Below are 13,108 nucleotides of genomic sequence, written 5' to 3'. Positions count from 1 at the left end.
ACAAACATGAAAAGTGACTTAATAAAAGTGTAACATACATGTGCAACGTACACGTCATGTATGTACATGTACAACCCAGTAACTTTTTATTTATACATGTAATGTGTCCATTTTGATTATGGGGTGGTCACGTTAAATATAACCCTACCTCTGTTTCTGTTGGTTTTTCCTCTGTTGTCTCTTCTACTAAACCCTCCTCCCCTGTACCCTTCACAAACAAACAAACAAACACAAACAAAACAATCACAAACAAAAGTAAAACAAACAATAAAACAAAAACAACACTCTGATAGACACGACCACATGAAAATCACAACATACGTAAACATGATATACATTGTACATATCACATTTTACAAGAGGACAAGGAAACATACAGTGATACTGACAGACAGTGCACAGAGATTCAGTTCATGACTAAATAGTGCACGAACCAGTACTAACTTTTAATTTACATGATGGAAAACATATAAAGAGTCATTCACTCTTAAGAAATTACAAGTTCCATCAATCCAATGTCTGTCTTTATATGTATAATACAGTGTTTGAACTAGAAAACAAGATAGAGTTGCAAGATATTTGAGGTAATCAAATATTGGACTGTTATGCTAACTTGTTAAGTCTACTGCTTTCATAATATGAGAAGGTGGAACGTACCACAAATCATAAATGTAAAGTTTTGTACTTGCTATTACTGGGCTAGCATTAGGCTAGCAGCCACTAGCCCAGTGCTACATTTGTACAGTCATGTATGCTAACATTATCACCTCATCATAATACCCGGTACCTACATGTACATGTATGTTTACAATATCAGCAACTGCCTGTACTAGCCCACTCTTCGTACCAAGTTGATCCAAGGTTATTTAACCTTAAAGTGGAAGAGTCTGCGCATTTACAGTCCTGACTGGAATATTATCAGGCTATCCCTTTGCTACACAATGTACAATAGTAACACTGGGCTGGCACTAAAACCTTGCCCATATTACAAATATTAGCAATTGCCTATACCAGCCCAATCTTCATACCAGGCTGATAATAGGGAACTTGCAATCCAAACTGAGCATGCTCAGACGCAAAGGACTATGGGATTATCTATGGTTATTGTAATACCTAATCAGGAGCTACTGATAAAATAAACCTCCCACAATGGTTATGGCAACTATGAATTAATCACTTGTGGTTACAAACAATATAACATTATGTTTACAATACTATTTGATTAGTGTTTATTATCACATTTCCCATGATGCAACATTCAACATGGCGGGTTTGCAAGTTCCCTATTACAAGGCTATCAAATGAGAGAGATTTTTGAGCTAGGTGTATGTTAATTGATGTTCTCCTTATATGCCTGGGATAAAGCCTTATATGAACAACACCACAAAACATAATACAGATTATTAATACAATGTCATGATTGATATAAACTTACAGATTGCTCGGACTTCATTTCTTTGACTGATTTCCTAGCTTGAAGTCCCTTAAAACCTGCCTGTATTTTCACTGCTGCTTTCTCAACTTCTGGATCATTAAGATCAATATCAATCTCCTCCTCTTCCTGTTTGGTTTCTTCTTCTTTCCTATAAGATGTAAAAATATTTGAAATTATTGAAAGTACATCTGACATGTACTGTAGTTTGTTGACAACATCAACTCTTGTGTACATGTAAATTATACTGCCTTTTAGTATACTTGTATTCATCATCAACTTAAAGGAAAAGCCCAGTCAGACTTATTGCTGCCTTTGGTACAATTATATTGATTACTGCTTTCACCTTACAGGAAAAGTCCAGTCAGACTTATTGCTGCCTTTGGTACAATTATATTGATTACTGCTATCACCTTACAGGAAAAGTCCAGTCAGACTTATTGCTGCCTTTGATACAATTATATTGATTACTGCTATCACCTTAAAGGAAAAGTCCAGTCAGACTTATTTCTGTCTTTAGAACACCTGTAATGTTTATTGCCATCAACTTCAAGAAAAAGTCCAGTCACTTATTTCTGCCTTCAGTACACTACACTTGTTCTGTTTACTGTTATTAGCTAACATATGATTTTGGGTGATCAGTAAGTTAAACAACTTGAAATGTTGTAGAGAAGCCCTATTGCACTTACATGTATTTGGATATATTGAGGGTTTCCTGCAAGGCTTTATGGAAAAGACTAGTGAAAATGATGTAATCACAAGAGGTTTTCCCATAAACCCTTGCATAAAATCTCCAAAATGGCTGAACACATGTTAAGTGCAGTATGGCTTCTTCACAAGATTTCAAAGCATCTAGTAAGTTACAAAGAAAGATGCTATTTATCACTCAAAACCACATGTACATGTAAGTTGATAGCATAATAATAATAGCAGTAATAAGTATAATGAAACTTGTGAAAGCAGAAATAAGTCTGACTGGCCATTTTATCTAAGTTGATAGCAGCAATCAATACAAGTATATCCTAAAAGCAGAAATACAGTAAGTCTGGCTAGACTTTTACTTTAAGTTGACAGCAGTAATAAATATAAGTGTATTAAAGACTGAAATGTCTCACTATACTTTTACTTTAAGTTGATAGCAGTAATCAATACAAGTCTTCTAATGGTATATGTAGAAATAAGGCTAGTTAGACTTTTACTTTTAAGTAGACAGGGGCAATCAATACAAGTGTACTAAAAGCAGAAATAAGTTTTACTACACTTTTACTTTAACTTAGTTGATAGCAACAATCAGTACAAGTTAACTGAAAGCAGAAATAAGTCTGAATGCATTTTTTCTATTAAAGAGTTGGAGTTCCACATACATTTGTAGGGCTGTCTTGTGTGTCATAAACATACAAATTTGTATCTGTGTGCAGATTAAATTATACATCAATCATGTACATGTCCTTACTTCATCTGGTCGACTTCTTTCCTAGCTTGATGACCTCTAACTTCTGCCTGTATTTTAGTTGCTGCCTCTTGTTGCTTTGGGTCACTGGTATCACCAATGTTCTCCTGAAAACATGGCAAACAAAATAAAAACAGAAAAAAGGTGACTTAAAAAATAAAGAAAATATATCTAAATAAACTAAGTATGAGTGGTGAAATCATGGAGATGTGTTGTATTATGATGGTGTTTGCAGTGGGGGTGGGGGTGGTGATGGGGATGGTGGTGATGATGATGATGATGATGATGATGATGATAACTTATTAAGTAAATGGAAGTTGTGTCATTGTAAAATATTATATATCTACAAAGAGTTCTTTACTATTTAGAATATTATAAACAGACAATATCATGCTCACTTAAAAGCAGGATGAAGCAAGCAGACGAAAAAAATTATAGTATACAGCTTTAAAAAATGAAACATACGAGTATAGATGTATGTCATTAGAAAGTGAAAAAAAAATATAACAGAAAAGTTAGAATGGAGGAGAAACCACAGGGGATCGAGCATGTAGGAAATTTACACTTGTTTGACCACAAATTTTATGAAATTAATTGAGAAGAGAACTCTAGACATCTACACATTTTTAACTTGGTATTTGAGTGATATGACTTCACCCATACTGAGCTATAGGACTCGGAGCATAAAAAATATATGAGTACATGTATGTCTTGTGGACCAATTTCACAAAATATAAAAGTACTTAAAAACTACCCAAATATGTTACATTTTAATTTAAAGCTTGTTTTTCTGGTCTTTTTTTTAAATTAATGGTTATTTTAGGTTCACCATTTTGTTTTTTAGGAAAAATTGAAAATCTTTTATACTTTACATAAACACAGGATTTGTCGGCCATATTGGATTTTATAAACTGTCATTTTGATCTCTACTTTAAAAAAACTTTGCTAGATAACCACTGACCAGAATTACTTTTCTTGATTTTAACAGAGTGGGATTGAGATTTCTTGAACAAAGTAAAACAAAGAGCAAGAGCTTAAAGTGGACATATGGATGAGGATTGGGTATTTATTTTGGATTTCACTAAATATAAGACCATTTTATCATCATGGCATCCTACTTGAAAAATCAATGTGAAACAACATATGTCAAGTCCTTGTTTATAACTCAATACATTGCAAAAGATTAATAAACGTGTAAAATCTGTGTTATTGTATGTACAATAACAAACTTTTTACACATTTTTCAGCTTCTTGCAAAGTATTGAGTTACAAAGAAGATTTTGTCCATGTTGTTTCACATTGTTTTTTTATGTAGAAAACTATGATAAAATTGTTTTATAAAGTAAAAATCCAAAATAAATACCAATCCTCATCCATATGGCCACTTTAAAAGTGTTTTTTGGGTTGTCGTTTTTTTAGGTACATACATTTAAAGCTGCATGAAAGCAAGTGACTAATAGCAAATTTGTAATTGTTTGAGACAGTTTTGATTACACTAGTACATATAGGTAGATACTAAGACAGGTATAACCTTCAAAGTCATGTTTGGACATGCTTCAATTGAAAATTCACTGCATTTCAAGTGAAAAAAATGGCTGAATATATTATAAACTGATGATCATGAAATGATGATAACATGCTAGCGATGTGGATATGACATTTCCATTAAAAACATTAATTGTAACAGGACAAGTCTAAGGTTTTGATTGATTTGGGATGGTTATGAGTTTAATAACAAAATGGTGTAAGACTCAAAAACATAAAAGTATGATGGAGCAAAAATAAACCACTATCAGCCATGGTTTGCGAAAGTCTCACGCGTTTGGAGCGTCGCGACAGCTTGGAGAGGCCCTTTCCCATGTTTAGTATTTGAGGTGAAGAAGGTCTGTAAGGGAAAGATGTGAGGTGTGTCAGTCAGTGAGTTAGAGAAAGGAAAACACACATTGATTTTTGTACAGGTTTGTGAAAATGGTAGAGAAAATGTGTTGGGACTACATTGTATGTGCATTAGAGAAGGGTTCATGTATGTACATGTATGTGTGTGCAGGTTACATACATACTTGATTGTATAACTTTACATAGTGGTAAGAATAATGTGCTAGAACCATGTGCATTTGTAGTATGTAGTTTGAGAAAGGAGACACTGACGTGGAGAAAATGAGTTGAGACCATGACTATATACATGTACATTAAATTTGTATAATAAGAGAAGGAAACAGCAAATTGCTTGATACTGTCATGATAGATGTAATGTAAATGCTAGCCTGGAATTCATGCAGATGGGGATTTTGAATTCGTCACTTCCCCATCATTCCCAATCATTCCCAATGATGGGGAATCCAAATTCAAACTCCACATTCACCTGGATTAATTCTAGCCTAAGTAAACAATAAACATGTACATGTATGTATACAAAAATGGTAGAGAAAAGGTGCTCGGATCTTGTGTACATTGTACATTAATATTGTACTTTGTATTGTAACTGTTAGAGAAATGAAAAGCCAATTAATTAAATGTGCTGGTACCATGTGTACATACATATACATGGTGTGAAAATTATTTTCTGCCTCGGAATGTCAGAACCCAATGGAATGAAATAATGAATAGATTATTTACATCATTCCCTGCCACCTAAATTAGTAAATGTATCCATTCTTAGACTATCTTTTAAGGCATGTGTTTGCGTTCTTTTTGGTGCCTGTCAATCTCCTTAGTCCTTGGCAATTACAGTGGACATATGGATAAGGGTATTTACATTGTATTTTGGATTTTTTAATTTATATAAAACAATTTTGTCATTGCTTCCTACTTGAAAAACCAAATAATGTGAAACAGCGTTGATCAAGTCTGTGTTTGTAACTCAATACATTTCAAAAAGCTAAAAAAAATGTGTGAAAAGTATGTTATTGTACATACAATTACAGACATTTTACACATTTAGTAATCTTTTGCAATTTATTGAATTACAAACATGGACAAGGACTTGGTATGTATTGTTTCACATTTATTTTTCAAGTAAATATAGGAAGCCATTTTTATAATATAAAAATCCAAAATAAATATCAAATCATCCTCATCCATATGGCCACTTTAAACAAATTGTTCCAGTTAATAGCATAGTGTAATAGTAATTCATCTGATGAAACTACATATTATTGTAAAAATAACGATAACAATTTTCAGATCTGCATCTCCCACCTCTCATTTTAAAGTTTAGCTATCCATGTACAATGTATTGTGGGTAGTTTGTAATTGTCTAAATTTGGGTTTAAATTCCAAATAAAAAATCACATCACATCTCTACAAAACAGTAATTGAATCATCGATTTTTTTTACATGCATACATGTGATAGTGAAAAGGTTAAGATGTTTAATTCCTGCTGAGAACACTTAAACTGATTAGTAACAGCTGTAGGAGATGATGCCAGGAAAGACAGATGCACAACTAAAACTCTCCCTAATCAAGGATTGAGATTGGACTATTACGTATTCCATTCATGTTTTAACTAAGGAATCGAGTTGCATACAAATGTCATCCGAATGGAATAAATGATACATGTATTGCATTTGCAAGAACCAACAGATGTACTGTTACTACTCAGCCTGCTAGATATCAATTATTCAATATATGTATATATATATATATATTCAAGTACTGAATACATTGATGTACTCCTCCTAGTTGGCTAAGGGACTATCGCACAATGTCATACAAGCTGATAAGCGAACTTCGTTTCTTTAGGGGGAGGGGGTCTGGTGCCAATAGGATTGTTCAACTTTGTTTTCACACTTTTATCCAAATTTTGAAAAAATTCACACAGTCTTCAAAGATAACAGGTTTAGTATTTACTACTGAGACATTCATACGTTGATTAAAATTTACGGCTAATATGATATACATACTATGTACATGTATGGTACTGGGTTTCCAGTAGTATTTCAAATTCAATGTGTTTATTATGATGTTTTTACATTGCATCGATTGTAGTGTTTGTAACCAATATACAATTTCCATAATGATTTACATCATATAAATGTGTCGATTCCTACTTATCAAAGTTTATTTAATGGAACTTAAGAAGTGAGAAGGAGGTTTCGTCCTAAACGGACAAAGTTTGTTTAATGTGCTTCTGTAATATTGTGCGATAGTCCCTAACCTGGTAGTATGCATATATTGAATAGCATATCAGTCATTCATATTTCATTGCTGGTTATTTCATCCTAAAAAAATTGCAGGCCTGAGTTTAGAGATATTTTACTGATCAGAAGGAATTTTAACCAAAAAAATTACTGATATTCAGTGTCTGATTTGTATCTTATTTCTACATTTTTCTTTTTTATATGTTTCTCTGAAATCTGAAGTAATTGTTCAAACATACATGTACATGTGGTGATGTAAAATCATGAAATGATTCTCCAAGACCCATAAGTTTATATCTCATTTCCTGGAGTGGTGTGGTCTGCTTTCATGATTCTAAATCTTTCCAATAACAGTTTGAAGATACAATGTCACGCAAGCCCTGGTGAGTGTCATGTACATTGTACAGGTACGTATTAAATATGCAACTGCATGATCGAGAATAAATTTTGATCACAGAGTCCAATAAAATACTGAATTTCTGTGGATTTAACTGCCCTTGACCACAAAACTACATGTACATATTTTATAAATCACGATAAAATCCACAATATCTTGCATTTTTTATGATACGATAAGATTTCCACTTACATGTGTATCATATGGCATAAGATTTTGCCTAGAACTATTCTATTAAACTTAAAAGTATTATTATCAATTAATAATTGAGAACACTGATAAGCCAAGAACTACATTGTACATGTAGTTTAGTATATCAAAAGATGATAACACTTACAATGTACTTCTGAGCTTTGGGTAAGTTATACTGTACTTCTAGTCAGGAGCTGTCTCACATCAATCATGTGATGACAGTCTGACTTACACAAATTTTAATAATTATTCCCCACTGAGATTTATACTTTATCTGTCTTAACACAACAATGGATATTGGTACAAATTATCAATGACAAGTTAGACACTTCAGTCTATAATCAATTCTACTCAAGCAAGACACACTTATAGAGTACATGTATAAATGTATGGGTGATATATACACTCAGGTCTTTACAATTTATACTTCTACCATGCGCAAGTCAAGTTCTTGTCTTTAATGTGCTCCCTAACTTGCAATTTGACACGCCACTGAAACACACAATTTCTAGTCACGCACCAACATTTGGTATTCCCTATCTCTTACTACATATGCATTGCTCATTTTGACTAACAACAACAAAATTTGGCTATCATACATGTACATGTACACTGTAGGTTACTTGTATTGTGCTATGTGATGTAAACATGATTACCATATCCAACATTGCTGCGGGAAATCATAACCTAATTTTGGGTGTGACTACATGACCATTATAGCGAAATGCCAGGTGTGGTAGGGGAAAAGTGAGAGCAAAATCCAAAAAATGCGCGTGCACAAATGGATTCCAGTAAACCCTACTCAGTGACACTGTGACACTCGTTAAAATGGGTATTTTTGCTCATGTTAAGCGTGCAAGTAATTAAGCAAAGTAACAGAGTAAGCCACACTGGCACTCATATGCCATGACCCAGGGAGTTCTGTGAAAGCGCAAAATGCATTCACATTGTATAACATATGCTTCTGTTAATACTAATAGCAAACTGTCAGGCATAGTGGGGAAAAATGAGTGCAAATCATGACTGAATTTCAGGTTGGTACAAGTCATACAGTTGCGGCTTAAAGTATTGATTTTGTATCTAAATGGCATTAAGATGTATATCATTGCATTAACCTTACCTATTAATATCATATGTCATAAATCTACTGTCTTATCACTGTCATAGTAATCATACACTAGGGATTCCACATCAAACATCGTCTCCTGACATTATCATGTCAAATTATCTATTTTTTATGTTCAATGTAAAACTCACATTAAGAATTAAAATTACAGTGTACATGTATACCATCTCTCTCTCTCTCTCTCTCTCTCTCTCTCTCTCTCTCTCTCTCACTCTCTCTCTCACTCTCTCTCTCACTCTCTCTTTCTCTCTCTCTCTCTCACTCTCTCTCTCTCTCACTCTCTCTCTCTCTTTCTCACTCTCTCTCTCTCTCTCTCTCACTCTCTCTCTCTCTCTCACTCTCTCTCTCTCTCTCAACTCTCTCTCACTCTCTCTCTCTTTCTCTCTCTCTCTCTCTCTCTCTCTCTTGTCTTCATTTTTAAAGCATTTTTTTCTTTAAAATCTTGTACGCAGATCAAGTACATAGGTCAAGGTCAAGGTCAAGGTCAAGACTAGAAGACTTTAAAGCTCATATAATCAATTTCAAAGTTGAATATTTGAAATGTACACACAGTAGATTATTCTGACATACATGCACAATTGGAATTTGACCTTCCTGTCTTCATTTTGAGATTGATTAGTTTTCTGGTTTAAAGGGTTACACATGAATAGACACCTTTTAGATTATAAATTGTATAGTCAAAAATTTATGACAACAAATACATGACTGTATGCTGTTACAAAAAAATGATTTTTTAGTAATTATCAAAATTAAACTCTCTACACCTGTCATATATGCAAGTATCATAATAGTAAAGTTACAAGTTAATAAAGATACAGTACTCATCACAAATTACTTTTTTAATTGTAAATCAAAAAAAAATAAGAAAAAAGGAGAATCATGGAAACATTTTTGTGTTTTAAATGAACATCTCTTTTGAATCCCAATATTTTTCTTTGTTCAGCTATGGAAACTTTCAGTGGCCTAGGGAGCCTTGATTCACAGGTTACAAAATTATTATGTGACAAGTGTTTTACAGCTGAATGAGGAAACTATTGGTGAATACTATATGATCTTATTAATGCAAGTTTGAAATTGAGAAATTTGATTTTTTGATCTGTTGACTCACTTTTGAGTAGTAATAATGTACATTGTACATATATATGCATGCTATTTGTACAGTCAGAAAATAAATTTGGAATCTGCTATCCACACATGTACAACTGGAATGCTTTGTATAATACACGTAAATGGAATTCCATTTTTAAATGACAACGTTTTACAAGGCACTCTAGTCAAAGCTTTCATTTATGCTATTTCTAAAATCTGACCTGTATAAGTTTCCCTTACTACACATAATAGTTTCAGTATTTCAGGCAACGCACACATACGTACGTACGTACGTACGTACGTACGTACATATATCTAACTACTAGAACAACAATTGAAACAATAAACTTTAGTGTTGCCAGTTGGTTATTACTATTTATACCATGCACATGTAAAGTTGAACAAAAAATATTGAATATATACTCTGGTCGTTCTATATGTCATGACAACACATGTCTAAGTCACTGGTTCTGATATGTTCAAAATATGAGTCAAAACTTTCAATATTGTCATTAGTTTTCCCAATTTTACTTTGATATTACTAGCGCTGGTATAATTATGTTATTCCCTAATATTTTTCTTCATTCAGCTGGAAAAATACTTGGAAAAATACTTGAAAATACTTTGTGTCCTAAGTGTTGTCACGACTCATCTAGTGACTTGTATACTGACAAAGGCCCCTTAGGTCACTCATATTTTCCTAGGCTGAACGAAGACAGATATTGGGGAATACAATGTAACCTCTAAATGTACTGTACTATTTAATTTACAAGTCATTTTGCATCCATATAAAATTTGAAGAAGAAAAAATCCCTCTCCCCTCAAAAAATTAAATCATGAAACTGGCATTTTGTATGCTACCCGTACATGGATACATGATATATATACCATGATATAAATATGAATACATTTTGTGATAGATATGGCCTACCTGAACTACCGGTACATGTAAGTCAAGGTTTCAGATTATAACCTCCTTGTGAGTAAAATTTTTCCAATTGTTTTTACAGTTGCACTTTCTTTCCCTGTCTTGATGTTAGTAGGTTTACATAGTCATTGACAGATGTTTGTGTGTGTTTAACTGCATTAGTCTGTGTGTCAAGATAGCTGATCCATATTAGTTATCCAAACAACTACAGACTGAATCCTGGCATTGGCTGCATTCTATTTGTAGTCACATGACTAAATTCCTGGCACCTACAGTTATCTGTAATCCCATTGGTCAAATGTTAATTGTAGCAGCACTTTTGTTTAGTCACATGATCACCTATCTGATACCTACTGTTATCTGTATTATGATTGGTGGAATGTTGCAGAAGCACTAGCAGGGATGTGGTTAGCATTGCCTTATCTGCATTTTACTTTTTAGTAGTAGGCATCAGATAGGCGGTCATGTGATTTCTAGTCACATGACCGCCTATTTGATGCCTACTAGTATGTACATGTAGTATTATCTGTAATCTGATAGGGTCAAATGTTTTTGCAGGGTGTGATTTACATTACAGTATAATGTATACATGTACTCAAGCTACATGTAGTTTCAAATGTGTACATTGTAGCATGGAAATATCTGTACATGGATGGCCTTTTCTTAAATTTTGTTTACAATGATGAATATTTTTTTCTCATTGCCGATGTGTTTACTTGATTATTTCATTTTCCTTACTTGATATGTAAATTTGGTTGTTGTTTTTTCGACCTCTGGCAAATAAATAATAATCAAAATTTAAAAAAAATCTGTCAGTCTGCACTTGGCAGTACTGTTTCAATCAATTGTAAGCTATTTATTTCTGAGGTGCAATATACATTGGGAATGATTATAAAGCAAAAATTCAAGTCTAGTACTGCTGGGCCTACATATACGTTTCTACATGTATGAAAATCACACATGTACATTTATATGACATACGTGTACATGATGATGTACAACACAAAATTGGTAGTTGTTGAAACTCAATCTTTGCTTTGCACTATAAACTTTAATAGCGGTACTTTCTACTGTATTAGAACCTGTATTATAAATATGTCATTGGAGAGGAATAGAATAACAACTAACGTAGACGACATGACTGTATGGTTTTAAAGTATCCATTTCACTTTTTATACACATGTAAATGAACATCTTCTAATACAGTCTTTTCACATTAAAGGTGGTACATACTTCAATAAAAGGCAATTTGCCACAATACACACATACATACATACATACATACATACATACATACATGTACATACATACATACATGTACATACATACATACATATAATATATATATATATACATACACATACATGTACATACATACATACATACATGTACATACATACATACATACATACATACATGTACATACATACATATAATATATATATATATACATACACATACATGTACATACATGTAGATACATACATACATACATACATACATACATACATACATACATACATACATACATACATACATACATACATACATACACATATAGCTACTGTGATTAGTTACATTGATTAATTAAGGTACAAATGTACAAGAATGTTGGTTGGGGATCAATTTCCCTGAAAATTAAAGTTTTTAAAAATCAACCAAACTCACTCTGACATATGAAGCTTGAAAACTTCCTCATTTTTTAAACTTTTGAAATTAAAAGAAAAAAATAGGGTTCACCATTTAGTTTTCAAGTAAGTGATGATCACTTAAAAAAAATGTCATACTTTTGAATTAAAGAAACTTTGGGGTTCGCCATTTTTATTTTCAAGAAAAGTGATGATCGGTGAAATTTACAATATCGGTTTTTTTACTTATTTACATCATTTAGGGATAATACTGCATAATACACTTAGCATTGTATTCACAATAATTCAACCTGGATTTGTTTCCAAGTTGAACTTGACCTTTAATTTTATATGCTATTAAAGACTACTTAAAAACCAATCAAGAAATTCTAATCTTTTAATTGCAATTGACGAGGATTGCTAATTAATTCTACACAAGGTTACAGGATGAATGAAGATCACTGATTAGTGTAATCGGAGTGACAGTTTCAGTGATGAAATGTGATCAGTTGGTCCTTGTGGAGATGTGAATGATAACTGCAGTACATTATACACCATGCTTTTAAGCTGACATGCTTTTTTTTTAGAGGTTGAGAATATAAAGGTGTGTACATTTACACAACAACTTGCATTCACTGCGGCTTTTGTAGGTCAAATACTAGTATTGTGATTGCTGTCTACAAAAAATAGCCACAAGCGATGCTGTTACAATTTAGTTTGTTCAGA

The 13,108-nt window shown here is 32.8% G+C and overlaps 1 protein-coding gene across 16 annotated transcripts in view; it reads right to left on the bottom strand.

Moving 5' to 3' along the window:
- The window catches only part of LOC144440474 (uncharacterized), a 79,308-nt gene that overhangs the window by 42,814 nt on the left and 23,386 nt on the right, over nucleotides 1-13,108 (bottom strand). For 13 of the 16 annotated variants that reach the window (XM_078129845.1, XM_078129848.1, XM_078129844.1 and 10 more), the window contains exons 3-5: nucleotides 2,886-2,989; nucleotides 1,436-1,583; nucleotides 149-208 (exon numbers count right to left, since the gene is read on the bottom strand). In XM_078129845.1, coding sequence (XP_077985971.1) covers nucleotides 149-208; nucleotides 1,436-1,583; nucleotides 2,886-2,989 — 312 coding nt within the window. The remainder of the gene's footprint in view (nucleotides 1-148; nucleotides 209-1,435; nucleotides 1,584-2,885; nucleotides 2,990-13,108) is intronic. The other 3 variants (XM_078129846.1, XM_078129854.1, XM_078129858.1) reach the window with 1 other exon arrangement.

The sequence above is a fragment of the Glandiceps talaboti genome, chromosome 9 (genome assembly GCF_964340395.1).
Source record: "Glandiceps talaboti chromosome 9, keGlaTala1.1, whole genome shotgun sequence".
NCBI classification, from domain to species: Eukaryota; Metazoa; Hemichordata; class Enteropneusta; family Spengelidae; genus Glandiceps; species Glandiceps talaboti.
This window is presented reverse-complemented; position numbering and strand designations above follow the sequence as displayed.